General features: G+C 46.4%; 1 protein-coding gene across 1 annotated transcript in view; it reads left to right on the top strand.

Annotated features, from left to right (window-relative positions):
* GEN1 (GEN1 Holliday junction 5' flap endonuclease) overlaps window positions 1–27097 on the top strand; it is a 61347-nt gene that overhangs the window by 3216 nt on the left and 31034 nt on the right. Inside the window, exons 2-5 of the mRNA XM_068280270.1 lie at window positions 7329–7518; window positions 12893–13079; window positions 16640–16816; window positions 22983–23093. Coding sequence (XP_068136371.1) covers window positions 7358–7518; window positions 12893–13079; window positions 16640–16816; window positions 22983–23093 — 636 coding nt within the window. The 5' untranslated portion in view covers window positions 7329–7357. The remainder of the gene's footprint in view (window positions 1–7328; window positions 7519–12892; window positions 13080–16639; window positions 16817–22982; window positions 23094–27097) is intronic.

Here is a 27097-nt window from a genome sequence, read left to right as displayed (position 1 = left end):
ATTTCCATTAATGCCAATGCAAACTGATAAGCAATCTCATCAGATCGACCTAAATTTTCCACCCTGCAAGTTCGATGGAAATCCATCGAAATCGATCGAAATCGGCCGTCGATCGGTCGATTGGCCAACCGATTTGCAATCGATCGGGGTCGATCGGTCGGCCAGAAAATCGGCTGAGTGTATGGGCTGCTTTACTCTTTAACAGACATTCATTTGCAGATCAGGTCCACCAGGATGGATCTTCAGATCTGCAGATGATTGTCAGATATGCAGATGAAGTCTGTTAAACAAGGTGTGTATGAGGATCTGCAGATATAGACTATGAATGCATTTTGCAGGGATGAATCTTTTGCAGAAATAGATATTTTGCAGATACTGATCTTTTGAATGTGTACAGCATCTTTGTGTGCAGCATCTTGCAAAGATTTTTTATCTGATGGGGAGTTCAGCTCAATAGAATAGACTGTGTAGAGTATGCTCTCATACTACATGGAAGGGGGTAAAATTGGTCTGATATCTTTCATTTATCTTTCAAGTGTGTACACACCATAATACTTTGAGCCATGGACCCTGAACAAGCATGCAGCAGATCAGGTGTTTCTGACATTATTGTCAGATCTGACAAGATTAGCTGCATGCTTGTTTCTGGTGTGATTCAGACACTACTGCAGCCAAATAGATCAGCAGGGCTGCCAGGCAACTGGTATTGTTTAAAGGGAACCTAAACTAAAAGGAAACATCCATATCCCTCTTAAACAATACCAGTTGCCTGGCAGTCCTGCTGATCTCTTTGGCTGCAGTAGTGGCTGAATCACACACCTGCAACAAGCAAGCAGCTATTATTTTAAAAGGAAAAATCCATATCCTTCTCAGTTTAGGTTCCCTTTAAAAAGAAATAGATATGGCACCCTCCATTTCACTCTCACCTTGGGTTTACTTTAAGACAACGTAAAAGCTACTTGTACGATTCAATACAGCAAAAGAATCGTAGTGAGGCCATACATCTGTCCACTTGGTGGCTGATTGACCGTCTGATAATTATTAAATTGGATGAAAATCGGTGCTGCCAAGAGTATGCCCAATCAATTGAATGTAGCGATCGTACATGCTGGGAAGTCCCAGGGTGACTTGCACTCCGGTAACTGTGTCTGATAATGGCAAATGTGTTGTAAACCCCCTGCAGCTGCCCTCCTAAAATGTTTTATGTGCCTCCCGGTGCCTGTGCATTTATACTTTACATGTCACTCTGTTCCCCGAGCATCCACTGCTGTGTCCTACTGGCATATTGCACGTGAAGCGCCTGTGTGACATCACACACGCACCCACTGTGCCAATGCGGAAATACAGTGTGGACACCCGGGGGGCAGCATGATAGGTAAAGTATAAATGCATGGGCACATAAAACATTTGGGGGGGGGTGGGTTTGCAGGTGAGGTGGCATCATGAGGCCGAGTCCCAAAAGATTTCAGGCTGAAATAGATTGGGCAAACTTCAAAAGAGAGAGGCAGGCACTCAGTACAAACTGCAGATGGAATTAATTCCGCTGAATGGCAGTGTAGAGAAGCTTCAGCAGGAGCTACGTGCTTACGACAAATGGAGTTCAAACATTGTGACAACTTCATACAAAAAAAGAGCAAAGGATATCTGGCACTGTAGCTTTAATGCGTCACAGCAAGTGTACAATCAATGTAACATCAAACACAAGGACAAAGTCCGTGGAAGAGGTGGTACTTATCGTGCTCTGCTGAAGGTGGGGAGGCAGCTGTGGGCGCCAGTGGGTGCACGGCCTTACAGCCGTTTCGCAATGGGATGAGCCTTGCTTCTTCGGAGGCTAATCGTGCACAATGTGCTGGATGGAAGCGGCCATTAAATCGCCTGCTTCCGTGTAGGGTCCCGCCTACCTGTAGGGAATGACGTGGGGCTCGGCCATAGGCTGGTACAGATGCGTCAGCGTGAGCGGCGCTCATGCGTCACTACATTACGGGGACGCAAATGCGTCACTGCGTATAGATGACGCGTATGTGTGGAGCTTCAAAATGTTGCGATGGCAACCTGGGCCGCCCCCGGACCGCAAAACCAGGCGGCGGCTAACACTGCCGACCAATAGGCGGACAAGGGGCGGGTGCGTAAACACGCATCTCGGCTGCCAAGCAACAGGTAATAAGCAAAACTCTTCTCCATCCACGCAAGGGATAGGATGTATTATCCGTATCCCTGAGCTTAATTAGCTGAGCGTGGGAAAAGAACATGTAGCACCCATTCATGCCACATACTTTAAGCATGTATGGGTAGTCCCGTGCCAAAAGGTGTATAGGAGGGGAGAAACAGGGAAGGGAAAGGGGAGTGAGGAAAGTGGGGAGAAGGGCAGTAAGGCGGGGCACAAGCCCTAGATTCAAAGGCCCCTAAGAGAGAGAGGTGGGAAGAGACATGGTACGGAAAAGCCACTCCATTACAGGTGGATACCACACAGACCGATTAAAAACATATTATAAACTATTGCAAGGATTAAAGAAAGTCAGACTAAAAGATTAAATATATTAGAGCGGTCAGATGTGTGGTGAATATGAGAACAGGAAGGGGAAAGGAAGAAATATGTACCAAAGGACGATAAGAAGAGCCATCATGCAGAGGAAAGATTTTAGGGGTCGAGGAAGCAGGCTAGATCCACGTGATCATTTAAACCAAGAGGGCCCATAGCGTCCGCCCTGAGAATCCACTTAGATTCAAGCTTAAGGAGCAGTTTTTTCCTATTACCACCTCTGCGTGGAAGAATACAACGATCCACGCAGGCAAAGGACAAGAGGTTTGGGTCAGAGCCGTGGGCAACAGTCATGTGCTCCACCACCCTGGGGCAACCCTTGCCTTTAGGTAGCAAACGGACATGCTCCAAAATTCTGTCCTTGACCATTCTGGTAGTCTTACCGACGTAAAAACGTCGGCACGGGCACCATAGGGCATAGACCACATAATTAGTCCTGCAAGTAGCAAAGAAAGGGATCTTGACTTGTATCGGACCTAGCTGGTAGGATTACCTGTCTTCATGTGTCGGCATGCCTTGCATGCCCCACATCGATGGTTACCTGCTGTGGCCACTTTATCAAGCCATGTGTGGCGTGGATTCTCACGGAAGTCGCTATGGACTAAAAGGTCACCAATAGTAGGTGCTCTCTTGAAGGCAACCAAAGGTTTGGATGGTAAGCACTCCTTAAGGATCGGGTCCTGAAGTAAGATAGGCCAGTTTTTTGTAACTACCTTTTTAATTTCTTTCTCCATTGGAGAAAAGTCAAAGGTGAAGACCCCCGGACCCTTTCTCGAATGGCTAGAAACGGGTGCTTTCCTCCTGATTAGGTCAGATCTATCATTTTTTCAAGGCCTCTTTGATGGCAAGCTCAAGCTCATTCGCATCATAGCCTCTTGAGAGCAAACGTAATTTAAGCTTCGTGGCCTGTTCTACGAAGTCTTCCAAATTGGCGTTGTTCCTGCGTAACCGCAGGAACTGGCCATATGGGAGAGATCTCGTGACATGGCGGGGATGGTAGCTTTCAGAGTGCAGGATGGTATTAGAGGCTGACGATTTCCGATAGCCCTTAGTTACAACAGTACCTTCTTTGATCATTCGTTCGAGATCTAAAAAATACACTTTGTATGGTGAGTATTCCATCGTGAACAACATGTTCACGTCGTTGGTATTCAAATAATCGAGAAAGCCAGACAAAGATAGATGCTACATGTTCTTTTCCCACGCTCAGCTAATTAAGCTCAGGGATACGGATAATACAGCCTATCCCTTGCGTGGATGGAGCAGAGTTTTGCTTATTACCTGTTGCTTGGCAGCTGAGATGCATGTTTACGCACCCGCCCCTTGTCCGCCTATTGGTCGGCGGTGTTAGCCGCCGCCTGGTTTTGCGGTCCGGGGGTGGCCCAGGTTGCCATCGCAACATTTTGAAGCTCCACACATACGCGTCATCTATACGCAGTGACGCATTTGCGTCCCCGTAATGTAGTGACGCATGAGCGCCGCTCACGCTGACGCATCTGTACCAGCCTATGGCCGAGCCCCACGTCATTCCCTACAGGTAGGCGGGACCCTACACGGAAGCAGGCGATTTAATGGCCGCTTCCATCCAGCACATTGTGCACGATTAGCCTCCAAAGAAGCAAGGCTCATCCCATTGCGAAACGGCTGTAAGGCCGTGCACCCACTGGCGCCCACAGCTGCCTCCCCACCTTCAGCAGAGCACGATAAGTACCACCTCTTCCACGGACTTTGTCCTTGTGTTTGATGTTACATTGATTGTACACTTGCTGTGACGCATTAAAGCTACAGTGCCAGACATCCTTTGCTCTTTTTTTGTATGAAGTTGTGAAATAGATTGGGGACTGACCTGCGGTTTGTGTCGGCCAACAGATCTTTCTCTGATCAGAGATATCTGGCACTACGCCTGGAAGTCGGTGGACATGAGCCTTGGGGGATTTGGAAGGATAAGAATGAACAGGTTGTTATAGGCTGGATAGTGTACTGATTAAGGGCACCGCCTTTGACATGGGAGACCAGGGTTTGAATCCTGGCTAGGATCAGTACCTTTTCCGTAAAGGATTTTAAAGAGAACCCGAGGCGGGGTTCTAACAACGAAATCCCCATACAGAGGCTGGGTCTGCCTATAGAGCCCAGCCTCTGTTGCTAGTCAGATTCCCCCTAAGCCCCCCCCCCTGCGCTCCTTTCCCTCCAATCAGCAGGAAGGGAAGGGACGTGGGCGGGGACCGGAGCGATGCAGGAGGCGGGGGAGCAGCGAGACTGGCATTAGAGAGGTAAATACAGCCTGCCGGGACAAGCTGCGTGTCGACAGCACGGCTGTGATTAATGGGGTCTCGCAGAGCGCAGGGGGGGGCTTCGGGGGAATCTGACTAGCAACAGAGGCTGGGCTCTATAGGCAGACCCAGTCTCTGTATGGCGATTACGTTCTCAGAACCCCACCTCGGGTTCTCTTTAAGGCAAGACTCCCTAACACTGCAGCCACTGAGACACTTTACAGTGTGTCCCAGTGGCTGCAGCTCTTGAGCACTTTGAGTCCGACAGGAGAAAAGTGCTATACTAAACAAATGTTCAGATTATCGGATTATTCATAAAATCTATCTTTAATTACCTGGGGCTTCTTCCACCCTCTATAGGTCACGTGTGTCCCTCACCGCAGCTCTGGTCTGCTCCCGGGTCCTGCTGGTGTTGGCCTGTCCCGCGTGAGAGTCCGCACTGACATGGGTGGGTGTACATATGCGCAGAGCATGCTGACCCATGGGGGTCAGCGATACTTCAAAAACTGTCAGTGCGATCTGGGAGAAGACCAGAGCTGCGGAGAGGGACACACATAACCTCTAGGGGCTGGAAGAAGCCCCAGATAAGTAAAGCTAGATTTCATTAATCACCTTGAATATCCTTTAAAGCAAATCTGGGAGGTAAACTGATACTTAATTAGAGATGGGAATGCCTCTGGATCCTATGGGCTTCCCCCGTCCACCTTCAGTGGCTTGATGTAGCGCTGAGACCTCCTGAAGAGCGGCCGCACTGTGCCTGCGCTGTACCACAGACCCGTTCAGGCAGAAAAAGCAGTGGCGATCAGATCTGTGCTACTGCACAGGCAGCTCGCACTTGCACAGTAGCATGGGACACGATCAGGCTCGGCTTTTACTGGAGAAAATCGAGTGAGTCTGTGATAGTGCAATTGTGTGAGCGGTCGACGCCTAGGGACTCGGCGGTGCTTTTGTGGGCATTGAGTAAGTATCAAATCTTTCTTTATTCTCCTCTCAGGTACTCTTTTTAAAAACAAGTTTTATAAATACCTGTGGCTGCCTCCAGCCCCCTTTAGGCTGATCGGCCCTCACCGTCCGCCTCATGGATCCTCTGCTAGGCGGGCCAGTAATTTCGCAGATCGGTGCACTCGCATGTTCTCCCGTCGCATTCTGTGCCTGCGCAGTTCTCTCCAGGCAATGGGGGCGCACAGTTGGGCATGCGCAGTATGAAATTACCGGGCAGCCTAGCAGAGGATGCAGGCGGCGGAGGAGGATGGCGTTGGACCAATCAGCATGAAGGAGGCTAAGGGAAGCCCCAGGTATGTTAATTTTTTTTTTTTTAAGTAGTCTCAGGTTCTCTTTAAGGAACCCAGCAGGAAACCTCATATGGAAATCCCATTACCATGATTGGGTGGTTAGAAACCTATTGAAGTGCTAGGTTTCAGATAAGTTGTAGTAAACTATGCCCACACTATTGAGCCAATCACAACCCCTTTGTCCTGTAGAACTGGCTATGATTGGAGAACTGTTCCCTATGAGGTTTCCTGCTGGGTCTCCTAAACTAGACTACTGCCAGTTAACCCTTATACTATAAGCTACTGCCCTCTCCATAAATGGAAGGATGCCCCCTCCCCAAACTAATTGCCCAGAGGCACACCGTGTAAAGGAGACTCAACACTTGCCAATAGTGAAAATTTCCTTCCATATCATACTTTATGCCTAACTTGCTCCTCAGAACTAATCCCACACCAACAACTCGTAGGAGAGATGGGTTAAGATGAAACGGAGCCCTAGGAAAGGTAGTAGTTTTGGCACGAACACGGTAAATCCAGCGCTGGAGACTTGGGCGCAGCAGCGCAGGAGACTTGGGCGCAGCCGGCGCCACCATAGGCCGTAATAGGAACTACGGCTATCGCAGGCACATGGAGTAACTTCAGCGCCGTCAGAAGACGGATCTGAAGTTGCTTTTAAAACAATAATTCGGCTTCCAGCTATTGCTGGAAGCCGAATTATTTCATTCCCCCACTATCCATGTCGGCCTGGAGGGGGAATAGTAATTAACACGGCCCGGACTTGTGCGGCAGCAGGATTAGCCATATACTGGCTGTGTCCTGCGCCCAAGTCTCCGGCGCCGTTCTCTCTCGTACGCGTTTTGGCACCCCTTATGGTCCTTTTGGTAAGTGAGGTGGAGAGGGGCCAGAGATGGCTAGAGGTGGGTCCCTTGACAGCAACTAGGCCCCACGCATCTGCCTACGTTTGCTGTTTGGATGATCCTGCTCTGACTCAGCTCTAGTAGCTAAAAAAAAAAAAAAAAAAAAAAAAAATCTTCCCACAATCCTGCTGCCGCTACACGGTTCCTGCGGGTAGACAAAGGCACACAGACCAGGTTAAAAAAAAAAATTAAAAAAAAGGACAAATGGGCACCTATTTTTTAATAAAACGGGTTTACATATATTTGTGGAGCAATAACAACTTTTTGGCATTTTTTTTTTTTATTATTTTTGGATGTTACAGCCCCTTTAATGTTTCCTTTTTGCTTCCAGTGCTCTGGAAGGGAGGGTGACACAACAGGATGGGTGTCCATGAGCTCTGGCCTGTGCTGGAGCCAGTGAAGCGACACGTCCCACTGCAGAGCCTCAGCGGGAAGACCCTGGCTGTAGACCTGAGTATTTGGGTCTGTGAAGCTCAGTCTGTGAAGCAAATGGTCGGAGTTGTTGCCAAGCCTCATCTCAGGTAACTGTAAAGCTTGTTTGATCCATCTTACTGCGGGGTTCATGTGAGGTGCTGAGCAACCCAGATACTTCCCCAGGTCACCAGGGTCCTCCCCCAGCACTATGCTTAGTAACACATATAGGGTGTATGAAATATGTCATGGAAAGTGGGAAGAAGATGGAGACTGCCATTTCTATCCTCTTAGAAAACTGTTAGTTGCCTGGCTTTCCTACCTTGTTATTATTTTGTTTGGCACTCATGTATAATACTGTCAACAACTTAGGCAGCCTCCTACTCAAATTTTACATGCACCCCTGCGAAGATCCAACCATCTTTGGAAAGCCTTAGGTCTTATGCTAGGTACACGCGTTACGTTTTTTTCGTTGGATTGATAATTTCTGTCGTGTCCGATATTACTTTAGATCATTTACCGCTCGATTTCTCATAGAAGTGAATGGAAATTGGTAAGAAAAGATGAGAATCGAGCGGAAAAACAAATCGAAAATCGATCGAACAGGAAATCGACCGAAAAACGTAACGTGTATTCAGCATTAGCTTTTGTTTGCTGATGCTTTCCAGTTGTTCCGATGCACTGTTCTGAGTTGTGCACTGTTGGAGGGGTGTCCACTGCACCTGGCTGCTCTGTCCACTCCTGCGCCTCGATGTTCCAGAAGTGCCAGCTGTTGCCCTCCGCTACGCTGTTGATGAGACCGATCTGATCCAAGGACCAGTTCCTCTATATCTAGAGGCTCAGGTACAGAAGCAGGAGATGCAGATAATGCATAAAATAGTTAAAGCTCACCCCCCCCCCCCCCCCCCCAAAAAAAAAAATATAGCCTCCGCCCTGTGGAGACTAATAAATCCAGGTAGTGACACATGGCCAGAATCTCCATTTGAATCTCCTGCTGCGGGAGACTTTGGCAGTCTTTGGAAGCACTCTGGCTCCCAAAGACCGCCGGCACTGTACTGCGCATGTGTGAGTGCCCCAGAGAGGGCGCTCGCACGTGTGCAGTATGGTGCGGCCCGTCTTTGGAATCCCAAGTGCTTTCCGAAGATTCATTAACCACCCTGGCGTTCTATTAAGATCGCCAGGGCGGCTGCGGGAGGGTTTTTTTTAAATTAAAAAAAAACTATTTCATGCAGCCAACTGAAAGTTGGCTGCATGAAAGCCCACTAGAGGGCGCTCCGGAGGCGTTCTTCCGATCGCCTCCGGCGCCCAGAATAAACAAGGAAGGCCGCAATGAGCGGCCTTCCTTGTTTTGCTTAGATCGTCGCCATAGCGACGAGCGGAGTGACGTCATGGACGTCAGCCGACGTCCTGACGTCAGCCGCCTCCGATCCAGCCCTTAGCGCTGGCCGGAACTTTTTGTTCCGGCTACGCTGGGCTCAGGCGGCTGGGGGGACCCTCTTTCGCCGCTGCTCGCGGCGAATCGCCGCAGAGCGGCGGCGATCGGGCAGCACACGCGGCTGGCAAAGTGCCGGCTGCGTGTGCTGCTCTTTATTTGAACAAAATCGGCCCAGCAGGGCCTGAGCGGCAGCCATCGGCGGTGGTGGACGAGCTGAGCTCGTCCATACCGCTAAGATGGTTAAGCCAGCCCAACACGGAAGAGAGCAGTCTACGACCAATTGGTGGTGGACTGCTAACAGGGGAGTCTGCGGGGGAACGCGGACACCGTAAGAACGACGGGAAGGCTCTATAGGACCCAGAGACTTCCCTCTCCTTAGGTGAGTATATGTTTCTTATTTTTAAAAACACTTCATACTCCCTTTAACGTGGATTAGAGTGCATAAGAAGTGTATTGAAATGTGCAAAAACTTTTATATGAAAAGGGACTATAGCTATTTTATGCATTGATTGTATAGTACCAAGCTGAGGAATAGCACACTCCTATGTTGTTGGTTATTTTAGTTTCAAAACATTTCTGTATTGAGCAATTTCTAAGAGAAAAGAGTAGGAAGTAGCAAGTACAGGAATAATATATATATATATATATATATATATATATATATATATATATATATATATATATATATATATATATATGGAAAGCCGCAATGTATTATGAATATAACAAAATACAGGAAGAAATAATTAGACTAAGATTACCTCATGGTCTCCACTGGTCTTGATATGTCGAGTGTCCAAGGGAAGATCACTCAGAGGGTATGTGTTATGGAGTCTTACGTACATGAAAGATAGAGACAATAATCACGCTAACATGTTGAGTGTTGGACAGTGTTTTCTGTCTAACCATGGGGTCCAGGTTTTCAAAAAGTTGTCAGTTCTGTCAACCAAACCAATCAAACGGATTGTTTGAGTCAATCTGTTTGATAACATTTGTGACAGATAAGGGTCTGGTTTGCCAACTAGCAGCTATATGGGTTTTGGCAGCATTCAGGACATGTTGCATCAGCCTGTGCTCAGATGTCGCAAAGAGGCCTGTTTATGGCCTAAGAGAATTGACCATGGATCTTTGATTATTGTTTTTTGTTAAGTTCGGGAGATAAGCTGAATAATTTTGTTCCAAAAATTAGAGACTTTGTGACAGGTCCACCAAACATGGACAAGAGAGCCCAGACCTCTACAACCCCTGGAGCAACAGTCAGATACAGAGCTATCAAATAAATGTAACCTATGGGGAGTTAAATAGTTGCAGTGAAGAAGTTGGATATAAACTTCTATGTGAGTGCTATAAAGGCTGCCTTTAGCTAGGGTTTCAAAGGGCATCAGAGCAGCTATCTTGTTCAGTTTTAAGTCTGATTCCCATTTTGAGATAAACGAAAGCTTAGAGTCGAGGTACCTTATATAATGATAGAGCTGAAAGCATCAGTCCCTGGAACCTGAAAGGTAGTACGCAGCTGAGAGAGAGAGGGTATTTTGCCATCAATCAAGAACTTTTGCAAGGAATTTAAACCATGAGAGGCCCACCAGTGAAAGGCTGACGAGGACAGGCTGCTAGGAAAGTCCAGTTTACTCCAGAAGTGCAAAAGTGGGGGTGTAGATGACTGGAACAAAATTGTTAAATCTGGCATCATTCCAAACTGTTAGAGTAGTAGGTTATTGGCGATAACCGTTTAACTGATTTGTGTGCCCTGGAGGAGGCCCAGAGAAGACCTTGCCAAGAGTATGGAGCTAAGATCTTGTTTTCAAGGCTTGCCCAAATAGGGGCTTGAGGTCCTCCAAATATTAGTGGAAGTTGGGATAATTGGGAGGCTACATAGTATTTAGCAAGATTAGGTACAGAAAGGCCACCTTTGGACTCGTGCCAGTGCATACGCTCAATAGGTATTCTTGGGCGTTTATGGGCCCATATAAATTAAAAAAAATGTTCTTTTGCAATTTAGCAAGGTCTTTCCTGAAGACTGGGATTGGTAGAACCCTAAAGATATATGTAAGCCTTGGGAGGAGAGTCATCTTGACCGCCGAGATCCAGCATAACCATGATAGAGAGTATGTATGCCAAGTGTGTAAATCCTTGAATAAGTGACGGTATTGTTTGAGCATAGTTCCAGTGGTAAAGGTCCTCAATTCTATTACTGTACATATGTGGACACCCAAGTATCGGAGGTAGTGGGGCTGAAATTGAAAACCAAAAGTGGAGGTAAAAATGCCGCAATTTTGAAAAACCATGCAATTCTGGCGTTATTACTGCTATTTTCATTCCGGTCAATGAGGATGCATTTTTTAAAATGCAAACGCAGTGCAAAATGCAGCCAGTGTGTGCCACCACTAAACCAGAGTGCATCAAGCTGGGACGTCTGGGTGCAGGAGTGGATAACCCTCATTTCACACTGCATAACTTGGGAACAGTGCATCGGAACAACTCGTGAGCCTGAAAGCCAAAACCTTTGGCTTTCCAACAATGGTTAGATTTTGCCAGGGGAACAAACATAATTTGAACAGGAGGCGTGTAGATGTGTAGATGGTATAATACGTAAGTACCTTTTGTTTTTGTTTAAGTTTTAGCTTGCACAGTTGTTCTGCTGTTACAGGCAACAGAGCACAGACCTAAATATCCTGGAGGGCATTCTTATGCAGCCAACATCCACCCATTACTATCATCTGACCTACATCTTTGTTCACAGTCACTGACTCAAGCATTTCCCATACCTTGTTTTCTTACTAGATTTGTCTGAATTACCACTTACAATGTGATTGCATATGCACATGGTATAGCATGTTGAATAATTATTCATAGTATAAAGAAGACTTGAACACTGTATAGTCTAAAGCACACATGTCAAACTCCAGCCCGTGTGCCAAATCTAGCCCTCAGAGCCATTACATTTGGCCCTCAAGTGGTTTCCCCACATTGCATTATGTTTGGCCCACTCTAGACCAGGGCTTTTCAACCCTGTCTTTAAGTACCACCAACAGTGCATGTTTTGTGGAAATCCACAGAGGTAGTTAATCAGCTCTGCTGAGACACTAATTACCTCACATGTGAATGTTTGTGGTTTTCTCAAAACATGTACTGTTGGTGGTACTTGAGGACAGGGTTGAAAAGCCCTGCTCTAGACCACCAGGGAAGCTGTATTGGAGATGAAGCCATATGGGGAAGGTATGGGAAAGCACTAAACACTATGGAACTGTATGGGGAGGGAGGGGGAAAGCACTAAACACTAGGGAACTGTATAGGAGATGGTGGGTACCACTAGACACCAGGGAATTGTATGGGGGGGGGGGCACTAGACAACAGGGAGCTGTATAGGGTTTGGAGGGGGGCCATTAGACACCAGGGAACTTGATAAGGTGACCAGTATACATTGAGGTTGGCCCACGACTAGGTCCCAGTCTTCAATTTCGGCCCACTTTGTATTTGAGTTTGACACCCCTGGTCTAAAGCTTGCTATGCACTATCCATTGTGATTGTACAAAATTTATGCAATCTTACCTTAGCTTTTCTGTTAAAACTATACATGATACGGGAGGAATTATTCCAGCCTCCCGTAGCCTTAAAGGAAACCTGAGACAAATCAAAGTCCATTTGAACCCGAATGGCAATACTTGATATAATGCCCGACCAGTCTTTTTTTTGCTTACCTTCATTTTCCGTCCCTCAGACCACAAGTTTTCCCTATTAAGAACCCAAAACTCCATGGAGGTCTCAGGAACAGGGAGTGAAGGGAAACTACGCACAGGAGGCCTCAGCAATAAACCCCTCCCCATTTAAAGAAACCCACTCTATTCAAGACTAAAATGTAAAAATGACATGGAATTTGGTTTGAAATGCTGTTGCCCAGGCATATACAAGGCATATCTCCTGAGAATATTTGGTAGGTGGCTAGCACTCTCACCTTGCAGCACTGCAGCCCCAGGTTCCCTGCCATGACATTATCTGCATGGCGTTTGCTCTCACCTTGCACTGACTAATGCGAGGTTCTTTTCCCAAAGAAATCTTTTCTTCCGTGTCTCCTCCTTGAGCCTAATGGGAGTGAAGCTGGTCTTTGTGACAGAAGGTGAAGCCCCCAAAATTAAAGCTAACACGATGAACAAGAGGAATGAGATGAGATTCGGCCCGTCCTCCAAACCAGCTCCAAGCAAACCTGGGCGGTCCTATTTCAGGTCTGTCCTGAAGGAGGTAAGTCATGTGGATTACCAACTCTTTCTAGACTGTATGGCGAAGTACATATACATTTTACTTTGCTAAAATAATCTCTCGTGATCGTCTTGAGCAAAAGTGTTTAGTGTGTGCAGTTGATGTTTGATATTGTTGATGATGAATCACGACCATTCTCTTTTCTGTTGAAGTTTCCCACTCCATCCTCCACCACTCCATCCTCCACCACTCCATCCTCCACCACTCCATCCTCCACCACTCCATCCTCCACCACTCCATCCTCCACCACTCCATCCTCCACCACTCCATCCTCCACCCCTTCATCCTCCACCACTCCATCCTCCACCACTCCATCCTCCACCACTCCATCCTCCACCACTCCATCCTCCACCACTCTATCCTCCACCCCTTCATCCTCCACTTAAAGTGGACCCAAATTAAAAACACAAGATTTCAGAAATAAAATCTATTTTTCTAAATTATAATAATAAATAGCAGCTTTTTTTCAGCTGCATGATGATAAACAAAAAATATTTTACATTTATTGAAGGAACCTCTCCCTTCCTTTCATATTGCCGGGACAGAATCCGGCAAACTGGTGGAGTAGGTGGTGTCCGGCAAAGGAGGAATTGCTAATGGCTGCCACCTGTAAAACCCTAGTTATTAAAAAAGAAGGGTGAAAAGTATGTACTGAAATGGTCATAGGCTTGAAGGAGCGTTTATTTATCTTTGTATGTGTCAGAAGGGTGCAACTAAATATTTTGAATTAAAAAAAAAAAATGTTTGGTTTGGGTCTGCTTTAAAGCACAACTAAACTGTAAGCAAACCTGGGGATTTTAACTTATCTGTGGCTTCTTCTAGCCCTCCATAGTCTGAGTCTGGCAGGTCCCTCAGCATCCTCTGAGTCCCCCAGTTCTGGAAGCTTTTAAATTCCTTCCGTCTGGAGCTCCACTGTGCATGCGTGCTCCACAATACACGATTGTGCTCACGATGTTGGGAGTGCACTGCGCATGCGCAGTTCATTCATTTTGAGAACTGCACATGTGCAGATGCTTCCGGTGACAGGAGTGCGATCATGGAGCATGTGCGGACGGGACCACACATGCGCAGTTGGCACGTCTGGAGCTCCAGACCACAAGAATTCAGAGCTGCCGACAGCTCTGAATTCAGAGGGGACACCGAGGGCGGGACGTCTGTGCGGCCCGAGTAGCACCTGATTAGCGGCTATAGCAGCAGTGCAGCAAAACGCCCTTAGTGTGAACACGCCCTAAATGGGCAAACCTTGACTAAATCTATAAATGAATATTGTATAAAATAAGTTTTATTTATGACATTTATCAGTCCCATGGATACTGCGCTCTCATTAAGAAATATTCCCAATTTTCAAACTTCTGGGTCTTTCTTCACTCCATCCAACATAAAAATAAAGACAAAAGATAAAACAAACATAGTGTGACTCAAGTGTATCTTCGTATCTTGTGTGATCCCACAACACAAACGAGAATCACAGCTCCTCTCCTTTTAGGGTGACTGCCCAATCACAGACAGCATACTCCTTTTATAACCAGTGACCAAACTCCTTCACTCCACACTGCCTCCACCAAGATGCTGCAATACACACAGGCGCACTTGTCCTCTCACCTTATCACAACGCTGTCAAGATTATAAAACAGCAGCAACAGCATTTGTTAGGATCCAGGCCTGATGCAGCTCCTCAGCCCTCCAAGCTTAGTACACCGTTTCCACAGCAATTGTAATCCACAAGAGGATTATCCTAATAACTGAAGGGAATCTTCATAGTGTAAAACCATCACTTTAATACATACTTTAATAATTAAAAGTAGTGCACTCACATGATCCACTTTAAAGGATACCCGAAGTGACATGTGACATGATGAGATAGACATGGGTATGTACAGTGCCTAGCACACAAATAACTAGGCTGTGTTCCTTTTTTCTTCCTCTGTCTGAAAGAGTTAAATATCAGGTATGTAAGTGGCTGACTCAGACAGGAAGTGACTACAGTGTGACCCTCACTGATAAGAAATTCCCCTTTTTAATCTGTTTTTTGCTCTCCGAAGCCATTTTCTGCTAGGAAAGTGTTTTTATAGTTGGAATTTCTCATCAGTGAGGGTCGCACTGTAGTCACTTTCTGTCTGAGTCAGGACTGAGTCAGCCACTTATATACCTGATATTTAACTCTTTCAGACAGAGAAAGAAAAAAAGGAGCACAGCATAGTTATTTGTGTGCCAGGCACTGTACATACCCATGTCTATCTCATCATGTCACTTCGGGTATCCTTTAAAACGAGCCTATAAAATCCAATAGCCGTCAGCAGTCCACGTCTTTAGGCTCCGCCCAACGCATTTTGTACTACGTACTCATCAGGGGCTGGAGACGTATGACCAATCAGCAGTTTTTATACTCCCTACACTCCCCTCTGCGCGCACATGTACATATTTGAATGTATCATCTTCCTCCAGCAGGCCGGCATCCAATCAGCGGCTAGTTCGCCTCCTAGGCTTACGAGTCATAGCAAGATCACATACTGGGGAACGCCTTATGCGCTTCACCACCTCTCCCATCTGTCCCAGCATGCGTTCCAGCCCTCACAGCCAGCTCTTTGCACGCTATACTCTAGCTAACTGCAGTCCCCTCTCCCCAGGCAGCCAATCGGAGCCCAGAATTCGCGGAGCACCTTCAATGTCCACACCCACCTGGTCTAGGGAGTATAAAAACTGCTGATTGGTCATACGTCTCCAGCCCCTGATGAGTGCATAGTACAAAACGCGTTGATTGTATGGTCGATTTGAAATAAAAATTTTCGTCGATCAGAATGTTGGATTTTGTATCGGATCTGAAGGGAGGAAGTGCCATAATCATCCAGCTTATGCACACAACTGATAATTACCTTCAGATTACTTTTTATTCCGCCAATCGAATTGAATGATTGCATCGGATGAAAAAATTGTACCGTTAATGGGCACCTTAGCTGGTGAAAAATACAATTTGGCTGGCAATAACATACAGTGAAAATTGCATCAAGATCGGTATCACATTGTGGTTTTCAGTGTAAAAGAAGGCTGAGGAGCACTTCTGTATATAGCAAAGTCCCTGTTATCCGGAACTCGGGCAACTGGAAGTCTCAACTAACCGCTATGCCTGAGGGGATAAGGAGGACGGTGCTTTGGGGGTTTTGCAGAGCAAAAAATACTCACCGAGTGTCCAGTGCCATCCTCTAACCTTCCTGTAACTCCTAGTGGCTTTCTGGCATCTGTGCACAACTCCCGTCATCTCACGTGACGCTGGTCAGGTGACACGTTGGGAGTCGTACATGGAGGACACTGGAAAGCCACTAGGAGCTACAGGAAGGTTAGAAAACAGCGCTAGACACTCAGTGAGTATGTTATGCTGCATGGGGAGGGGGGGGGGGGGGGGTTGTGCTTTTACAGCCGGTTGCGCAAGTACATGTATTCTGGCATCAGGCGATCCCCACTGGCGCCGGATACTGTGAACTTTGCTGTAATAGTTCTGAATGCTGTTCCTCCATAAAGCGGCATCTGCTCTGCTTTGTCTGTAGTGCCTCTGCATGTTGGACTGTCTGGGTGTCCCTTGGGTACAAGCTGCAGGAGAAGCTGAGGCAATGTGCGCTTATCTCGATGCCAAAGGCCATGTTGATGGATGTATTACCAACGATGGGGATGTGTTCCTATATGGAGCTCAAACAGTCTATAGGAATTTCACCATGAATGTCAAGGTAAGCCGCAGGTGTCCTGTTTCCGTGATATTTCTAACAAGCAGCGCTGACCTGTGCATGTGAACCCTCCAGCTGCCTGACCATCAAGGATGCAATCTGGGCTGATGTCTTGGTGGGGAAGGAATCTGAGGGTACAGTCAAACGAAAGCCCCGTACCTACAACCCGATTTTCCCACCAACCGTCGATACTTTGAGCTACAAGCGATTGTGTCTGTGATCTTGCGACATGGGTACAAGCGCATGATCACTGTTTAGTGTCACGTGGCGATGACAACCGCCGGGGTGGATCGGATCTTTAAGATCACCGAGGACTCTGCGCAAAGTACAGCGAATGCTTGACTTACATCCTCTGGATCCATCTTCCTGGGTCGCAAGGTGAGTATTTAGCTTTAGCCAGAGCACTTTGGACTAGCTGTGTGATTAATAAGTAATACAATAAAAATAATAGGTTGTATTTATACAAATAATTGTTAACGCTGCAGTGAGCACGCTCCAGAGAAGTGCCCCAGTGTGAACCAGACCTTAGCGCCAAACACAGCTGTGACACTGAAATTGTTTTGCGCCAGGTGACTTTGGCAAATGCTTCGCCAATTTTGTTGCTGGACTTTTGGGACTGGTGCATGTACTGTATTTTGCATGGAGATAATGTACTGAGCAACTGCCCTTCAGTAGATGGTTTTGTAAGTAAAGAAATACCTAAGAATCCCCCATGAGGTAATAGACAAGTCCAAAACACGTCAGGTTTCCACTACCTACTGTAATGCCTTTTACACGCCATGCAATTAACCCGACATATAATTTCCATCATATCCAATCTACTTCAAGAAAGGGAATTCTGTTTCCCTTTTCTTTTCTTTTTTTGCAATACTGATCGCAAAGTCGATCCCTTTCTTGATTGTAAGCAGGTCAGACATGCTAGAGATTATCAAACAATGAGAAATTTCCTATTGATGTAAAGTGAACATTGTATGGTGTGTACCCAGCGTACGGGCTGGGACCCACTAAGCGTGCTTTGGCAGTGCTTGCCAAACGCCGGCGATCAGTCAGTGGATCCTGATGAGGGTGGTACCACAAGCAGCGTTGTGATCGCAGAACAATTGCAAAACGCTGCTTGCAGCAGTTTGGTAGTGAACCCGGAGCGATTGCATCAGTGGCTACAGTATATAAAAATCGCTGCACTTCCGTGATTATGTAAATCACAGACAAACTTTGCGCTTCCGCAAAGTGCCCGTAGTGAGTCCCGGCATAGGAAAAAGGTCATTTAGAGTGCTTTTTATCCCTGGGAGAAATATACACTTAATTTGTATATATTTTCAATTTTACATTTTTTCATGATATCGGTCCTTTAATTATAGTTTCTTCCAATAGGCATAATGTGCAACCTATTTTATGGTTTTAGACTATTATTGATAGCGTACAGGGAAGGGACAAGAGGTCACAGAGTAAATATAATATTGGCTGAAAATGGGCTTTAAAGGGAGGGTCCACGGAGTTGGTTAAAAAAAATAAAAATACTAATCAACTTACCTGGGGCTTCCTCCAGCCCGTGGCAGGCAGGACGTGCCCTCGGCGCCGCTCCGCAGGGTCCCGGTCTTCTCCGGTGGCACACCCGACCTGGCCAGGCCAGCTTCTTGGTCGTGCTTCTCCTTGCGCTCCAACGTGCATCTCACGCTTTCGCACTAACGTCATCGGACATCCTACTGACTGTACTGCACTGGTACAGAACTACTGCGCTTGCGCAGTACAGCCTGGAGGATGTCCGATGACGTTAGAGCGACCACGTGAGATGCACGTTGGAGCGCACAAGAGCCCGACTTGGAAGCCGGCCTGACCAGGTCCAGTGCGCCACCGGAGAAGTCCGGGAGCCTGCGGAGCAGCGCCGAGAGCACGTCCTGCCTGCCACGGGCTGGAGGAAGCCCCAGGTAAGTGGATTAGTATTTTTATTTTTTTAACTAACTCCGTGAACCCTCCCTTTAACCTCCTTAGCGGTAACCCCGTGTGTGACACGGGGTAAGCCGCCCGAGGGTGCCGCTCAGGCCCTGCTGGGCCGATTTACATAATTTTTTTTTTTTGCTGGACGCAGCTAGCACTTTGCTAGCTCCGCCAGCACACTGATCGCCGCCGGCCCGCGCACGATCGCCGCTATTCGTTGCGGCGCGCCCCCCCCCCCCCCCAGACCCCGTGCGCTGCCTGGCCAATCAGTGCCAGCCAGCGGCCAGCCAACGGGGGAAGCCCTCCAGGAAATCCCGTTCTTTGAACGGGATTTCCTGATCGGAGATCGCCTAAGGCGATCGAAGCGGGCGGGGGGATGCCGCTGAGCAGCGGCTATCATGTAGCGAGCCCTGGGCTCGCTACATGATTTAAAAAAAAAAAAAAAAAACTGCTGCGCTGCCCCCTGGCGGAATTTTTCATACCGCTAGGGGGGTTAAATGAGGCCAACAGAGCTGAAAATCACTTTTTTTTTCATAAAACGTTTATTGAATGAAAACGGTCATACATTGTGTTCAAACAGAACGATGCTTGTTGCATACAAAGTCACTTTGGGTTGTGAAAATCACTTTTAATGTGGGTGACATTGCACTCCTCAGGCATGGTTCTGATCCAGCTCTGAAACATGCCTGAAGAAGAAACTTAGTTTTGAAAGCTTGCAAAGAAATCTTGTACAGATAGTCATTAAAGGTATCACCTAAACAACTTTTGTTGTTATGTCTTCGGATTGCACTCCTCATCCTCTAGGTGTCACTGTTGCTGTTTGCATGCAATGCTACTATTTTCTGAAGGGTAGGAAGCAATTCGCATTGCCTCTTGCTGCAGTGCTTAGCCATTGCAGCACAGATCCGCATGTCTTACATAAGCGGTTAACTTCGTAAGTGGTGATCGATTCAGGGTATTGCAGTCACTGTACAAAAATTACTCTTGTATCCTAAATAGGGGCAGTCAATGAAAATAGAATTTATAATAAACATAATAAATTGTGTTATGAACCTGAAAGGTATAAAAAATAATGAATAAAATGTTAAAGGCTGTGGACGGATAGTGTGCTTGTTAGTCTGTGTACTGGTTAAAGGACAACTGTAGTGAGAGGTACATGGAGGCTACCATATTTATTTGCTTTTAAACAATACCAGTTGCCTGGCAGCTATGCTGCTCTATTTGTCTGCAGTCATGTCTGAATTAGACCAGAAACAAGCATGCAGCTAAGCTTGTCAGATCTGACAATGTCAGAAACGCCTGATCTGCTGCATGCTTGTTCAGGGTTTATGGCAAAAAGTATTAGAGGCAAAGGAGCAGCAGGGAGGCCAGGCAACTAGTATTCCTTATTAGGAAGTAAATATGGTAGTCTCCCTATATCTTTCACTACAGTTGTCCTTTAAGGACTCTGCTTCTGACATAGGAGACCCAGGTTCGCATCTCTGCTCTTCCTGTTCAGTAAGCCAGCATCTATTCAGTGAGGAGGCATTGGGCAAGACTCCCTAACACTGCTACTGCCTATAGAGCGCTCCCTAGTGGCTGCAGCTCTGGTGCTTTGAGTCCGCCAGGAGTAAAGCACAATATAAATGTTATTTGTCTTGGTATGTTCTAACCTTCCATAGCTGCCTCACTGGCACCTCTTTACGTTCTCTTACAGCAGTGTAGCTCCTGTTACCCCCTGCAGCAGTTGTAATTGCTATTGCATTGGCTCTGCCTGGGACACCCTATCCTCTGCTCTGTATGTATGTAACTCCTGACATACCGGAAATGGCTGAACTGGGGTTTCCTTGGCTCCTGCACAAGTGCTGCGGGGTGTAACAGGATAGTGCACTGGGTAAGAGCTCTGCCTGGGACACCCTATCCTCTGCTCTGTATGTATGTAACTCCTGACATACCGGAAATGGCTGAACTGGGCTTTCCTGGTCTCCTGCACAAGTGCTGCGGGGTGTAACAGGATAGTGCACTGGGTGAGAGCTCTGCCTGGGACACCCTATCCTCTGCTCTGTATGTATGGAACTCCTGACATACAGGAAATGGCAGAACTGGGCTTTCCTTGTCTCCTGCACAAGTGCTGCAGGGTGTAACAGGATAGTGCAGTGAGCTCTGTCTCTGACACAGGGGGCCAGAGTTTGAATTTCATCTCTTCCTGTGCACTAAGCCAACACCTAGACACTAAAGAGACCTTGGGCAAGAATCCCTAACAGTGCTACTGCCTGCTGAGCGTGGCCTAGTGGCTTCAGCTGTGGTGCTTACAAAAACCCCTAAACCTTTTTTGTTCTCAATAGTGCCTCTTTAAGGTGTACCTGAACACAGCTGAAAGCAAAAACTCTGGCTAAGGAAAATAATTGCACACATACTTTTTTCATGTTTGCAGCTCAGATTTGGTTGAAGTGATATTTAGCACTGCCCACTAAGGGAATATAGCATGACCTGGCAGTGGCTATTTGCAGTCCTCTCTTACGCCTGGGACCCACTGGCAGCGCTTTGTAAAGCTCTTGCTAATGAAACACTATGGGGGATTTTTTTTAATTTTTTTTTTTTTAATCGCTTGCATCGCTCAAGTGGGATCCCACCCATAGCATTACATTAGCATGAGCATTTCAAATCACAAGCGCTTATAAAAGTACTGCTAGTGGGTTCCAGGCATTAGTGTGCGCTGCACACAACGTGGCCATGATTGACAGCGGCGCTTCACACAGACGCAGTAAGGACGGCCTTGAGGTCGGCTTCAACACCGTGTGGGGAGCCCGGGACGGCGGGGGAGAGCGGAGCGGTCAGCGTGGGACAGTCAGCTGGAGAAAGCCCCAGGTGAGTAAAGCTGATTTTTTTTTTATTTTTTACCTGATGATTCCTTTAAAGCTAGCCATACATCTAGCGATGGAGGGCAGATTCGACCAAGAGACAAATCTCTCTCTTATCGAATCGGATTAGAGAGAGATCTGTTGGCTGCCCATACATCACAGGCCGATTACCAATCATTTTCATGCTGAAATCTTTTGGGAATCAGCCAAGTTTGATGCCTTGCCTCTGCCCCCCTAATGTATAATTGTACCCTCGTGTGTATGCATTTATACATTACCTGTCCAGCGTCCTCCCCAGAATTTTTTCCAGCCAGGTGGCATGAAGAAGTAGCCGGTTGGGGAACGATTGGGGGAATGCGGGGCTGGTTCAACTCTGCTTACAGCATAGGCCTCAATTCACGAAGCATTATCAAACGTTTATCAAACACTTTATCAAACGTTTAGTGAGATTTTACCCATGTGGTAAATTATCAAACGTTTGATAAAGTGTTTGATAAATGTTTGGTAATGCTCCGTGAATTGAGGCCTCAGAAGGAGGTGAGCCGATGACAGCCGGGTGTTCACCAAAATTAGCCGGGTGGAGCACCCAGCTAAAAGGGCCTGGGGAGAACACTGCCTGTCGTGTGTCGCCCGCCCAGCAGTGCCCATCCATCTTCGGGACCCTCTGCTCTTCCTTTAGCGGTATACACTAAGGGAAGATACGGGGATTCAGGAGATGGATGGGCGGGCACCGTGCCGATAGTGACAAAGGACAGGTTACATATAAATGCATACACATGGGCACATTTATACACTAGGGGGGGCAACGCCGGGGTTTTTCGTCACGTTCATCGCTTGTCCGGATATCGCTCATCGTAATTGCCATGCACCTGATCGACCACGACGGCCCAACCTCTTGCAGCATGTCCGATCGATACATGCAAACAATTGATTGGTTTGAAATTGGTTGCACCATATCGGGCATGCTCTTGGCGGCAACAATTACCCTCTGATTTGATAATAAGCAAATCAGATGGTTGAATGGCTGCCAAGTTGATAGATGTATGGGCACCTTAAGTGTAGCATATAGGCAGGCTATAACTGCCCTGCACACTGGGGGTATTGGATGTCCAGGTTGCCTTTAGAACATGTAGGAATGTCAGAGAGGAATAAAATGATTGGTGGATTTGTCACAAAGTGATGATATGGTTTTCTATGCTGCGTAATATGTTGGCGCTTTATAAATATAATAAATAAATAAATATGCTTACCCTCCTGCATTATAGCTGCACTCAGCGAGGCTTCAGTGGAAGGCTCTCATGGCTCTTGCGATGCCACCGTGATTGGTCCAACGGTTCTGATCATCTCTTGTGCTGAAGGAAAGTCTAATCTCCATTGTCTTTGTTTTACTGCAGGATCCGCATGTGGACTGCTACAAAGCATCCGCCATTCAGGATAAGCTGGGTCTGGACAGGGAGTCGCTGGTTAGCCTGGCAATCCTCTTGGGGTGTGATTATGTTCCAAAAGTGAGTAAAAGATGAATAAGGATAGTAGAAGATTGATAACCTACCTGTATTAGCATGTAGTGGCAGCAGGGTGGCGTAGTGGTTAGCTCTCTTGCCTTGCAGCGCAGGGTCCCCCGGTTAGAATCCCAGCCAGGTCAACATCTGCAAGGAGTTCTTATGTTCTCCCCGTGTCGGTGTGGGTTTCCTCTGGGCACTCTGGTTTCCTCCCACATCCCAAAAACATACAGATAAGATAATTGACATCCCCCTAAATTAGCCCTGGCCTAGACTATGATACGAAAATCTCCTGACCAATCCAATCAGATTGATGGGATCGATCCTAAAATCGGATCGATTTAATTCATCTCATCAGATTGGTTTTGAAATGTTTGTCTGTTAGTGGTCCCAAACAATAATTTCCGATCGTTATTATGGATAATTGTACCTAAACGATCGTTTGTCAAATTGTATCGTTAGTGGCCACCTTTCAGCTACACACTCACAGGAAGATGTATTGGGGAACCCACGACAACGCAACCCGCCGAAAGAGCGTTCTCTGATGTATCTTCTTACCGCAGTAACACGCAAGGGCAGACGACCGGCACGAATGAGAGTTCAAACAATTGCTGCACTTTGAGCCGTCGTGGCGGTAGTAATCCCGTATCGCAAAACATTGTTTTTTTTTCCCTGTGCGCACGTAGCCACGTTGCAAAATTGCAGAAATGATCATTTGTCGCTCAAAACAATATTTGCAGAAAACATGCAAATATCAGCGCTGTGGGTTTGTGCCTAAGGCCTCTTTCACACCAAGATGTTGCGTTTTAGGGGACGTTAAGGTCGCATAACGTGCCCCTAACGCAACCCATGGTGGTGTTGAAGTTGGACGTCTGAGCCGTGTTATGAGGCTCTTGGTGCTATCCTGGGAAGTCCGGATCTTTTAAATGATTCGGATGATTCGAATTGGGTCATTAAAAAGATGCGGATCTTTGAACCGAATCTTTGATTCATTTTACTAGGGAAGCAGGAGTGCAGCAGAGTGAGAGGTGCAGGAGAATGAAGGCACATTGAGGGTGCTAATGGGGAAGGGGGAGATGCAGCAAGAAGATTGTGCTTGTGCACAGAAGCTGCAGTTCCTGTTTCTTCCAGACATCCACTGTGAACTGAATCCTTCATTGTGATGAACCGGATGATTCGACTCTTAAAAAAGATCCGGATCAAAGATCCGAATCGTTCATGATCTGGACAACACTACAGTGCAGTGAATATTAATTAGCCATGTGGCTAGGAACAATAGCGGACTCTCCCCTTACTGAGCATGTGCAGACAGTCTAACGCAGCTAAAACCACCTATAACGCACAGCATGCTGCACTTTCTTTGAGCGTGCAGCGTTACACTGTAACGTAATGTGGGCACTGTGAACAGCCCATTGATTTTTCATTACTGTGAGTTGGGCTTTGTTTCAGGCTGCACTAACGTGCGCCTGTAACGTCCCACTGTGAAAGCAGCCTTAAGGGTGCATTCACACATCCAACATTGGCCAATTTTACAACCTCCATGCAGTATGAGGGCCAACAGATTTTAAATACTATGAACAGATTGTGTAGGTAAGCTCTCATACAACACAGAGGTGGTATGATTGGCCAATAAAAATTGAATATGTGTACCAGGCACCTTCCCAGTCACCTCATAATATTAATGTTAATATTGTTACATGACTGTATACTCTACTGCAACGCAGAAGATGGCTGTGCTAAATATAAAATTTTTAATATACTAAATGGCTTGTATAACAGATAGATTTACTATTTAGATGGTTACATTTCAAATACATCTTAACGTTTTTATTATTATTATTATTATTATTGATTTATAAAGCACCAACAAAGTTGGAAAGCAAACAAGGGGTACATAATGATACAGACAATGATATACATCAAATATGAACATTGCTACCAAATACAGAGCTGGTGGTTACACTGGTGGTTACAATGACAGATGTAATATGATGAATAAAATGTATAAAGCGTGCAAGCTGTGAAATGAACAACAAAATGCAAGACACAAAAGTGTGAGAAAGCCCTGCCCTCGCCAGCTTACAGTCTAAAGGAGCTGATTAACTGATGTAAATGCCCTTTATTAAAAGATGCTGATGCTAATTTGCATGAAAATACGTACATTAAGATGCAAAGGCCATAATAAAACATTTCACTACTTCCTTCTAAATGCTGTGGTGTAATTGGCTCCTTCCTCAGACCTGCTCAGATGTGGCAGACTGAGGTGAGTGGCCACACATAGGCTCTAATGTCCTCCCATGACAGGTCCTCACTAGCCATTAGATCACCTCATCTGCCTTGTTCCTGTGTCTATGCTCAGCATCTCTGCCCTGTGGTGTGCGCTGGGAACTGGCAGCAGCCTCTGTGCCAGACAGGAATCATACATGGGAATATTGCCAGCCCTCAGCTGTATGCAGCAGATGAGTGACTGAGTCTCTGCTGACATCTGGCCCCAATTTGCTGCTGCTTCTCATACCTGTGCTAAATGAGCAACACCTTTCCAGGGCTCTGCTTCCTAGTGTTAATGAGGCCGGGAAGCACTTCCTATCTGCTAATGTCTGAGCGGCCCCAATGAAAGTCCTCTGTAGAGTTCATTAGTGCAGGTCTGCTGCTTTTACTAGACTTCATTTAGCAATGGAAGAAGTATTTCAAGGTGCTAATTTACTCTGGTGGGTAAAAGATGGGTAGATTTCTAAAGAGGGCTTAAAGAAGAGCTCCGAAAAGGGCAGCTTAACTCCTCACAGGTTTTCTGATTCTGATTCACTTGAACGCTAATTAAAAGTAACCTTTCTATAAGACAAATGAATACTGCCCAGGGGTATAACTACAGGTAGTCCCCGGTTAACGAACGAGATAGGGACTGTAGGTTCGTTCTTAATCTGAATCTATCCATAAGTTATTTATTATTCATTTTTTATGTCTTCCACTTTGCTGTGCAGAGTATATAGTAATACTGCATTGCTAACTCCCTCAGAGGACCTCACAATCTAATCCCATCATAGTCATATGTCCATTATAGTCTAGGGTCAATTTTTTTTTTTTAAGAAGACAATTTAATTTATCTGTATATTTTTTGGGTTGTGGGAGAAAGCCAGAGTGCCTGGAGGAAACCCACAGAGACACAGAGAACATACAAACTTAATGCAGATAGTGCCCTGGCTGGGATTCGGCCTGGGGGCCCAGCGAAAGTGCCATTCAACACTGTGCACAACATACAATCAAATTAATCCACACTCCTTAGTAGTAGTTCTGGTGTGCGAGCTTCCAGGACTAGTGAGATCACGCAAAAATGGAAAAGAGGTCCTGGAAAGACCACCATTCCAAAGTATAATCTTTATTAAACACTCTGTAAATACATAAAATCATTTAAAAGCAACATAACTGACGGGCAGCAACTCACCACAATACATATGATGAGGGAAAAGACATCAGACTGTGCCTCACCACCTCAATATACAAATCATCCCTGTAAACTGTATAGATTGTAAAATTGGGTTAAGAAACTGAGCCCAATATGAGGCAATGCCAGACCCGGGTCTAATTCCTATGATAAAGTGCAAGCATAAATGAGTACCCCATGGTAACCAAGGCCCAAGGCACACCAGACGCTCCACGCGTGGCGTGGTTCAAAAGACCACTTCCTCAGGAGCCAGAGGAAGTGGTCCTTTGAACTATGCCACGCGTGGAGCGTCTGGTGTGCCTTCCACCGCCCTTACTTTACAACTGCTGGCGCTTCCAGTACCGGTATACTTATGTATATACCCCCTCACTAGACTTGCATTTCTGATCCCTATATGCATTGTCCATCGATCATTACCTTTATCACTCATGTTCTTTGAGCATATTGTTTTCACTGTCACTATCTGCACCTTGGTTACCATGGGGTTTTTTAACCCAATTTTACAATCTATGCAGTTTACAGGGCTGATTTGTATATTGAGGTGGTGAGGCACAGTCTGATATCTTTTCCC

This window comes from Hyperolius riggenbachi, chromosome 4 (genome assembly GCF_040937935.1).
Source record: "Hyperolius riggenbachi isolate aHypRig1 chromosome 4, aHypRig1.pri, whole genome shotgun sequence".
In the NCBI taxonomy this organism is placed as follows: domain Eukaryota; kingdom Metazoa; phylum Chordata; class Amphibia; order Anura; family Hyperoliidae; genus Hyperolius; species Hyperolius riggenbachi.
Note: the sequence above shows the minus strand (reverse complement) of the source record. Positions and strands in the feature narration are given on the sequence as shown.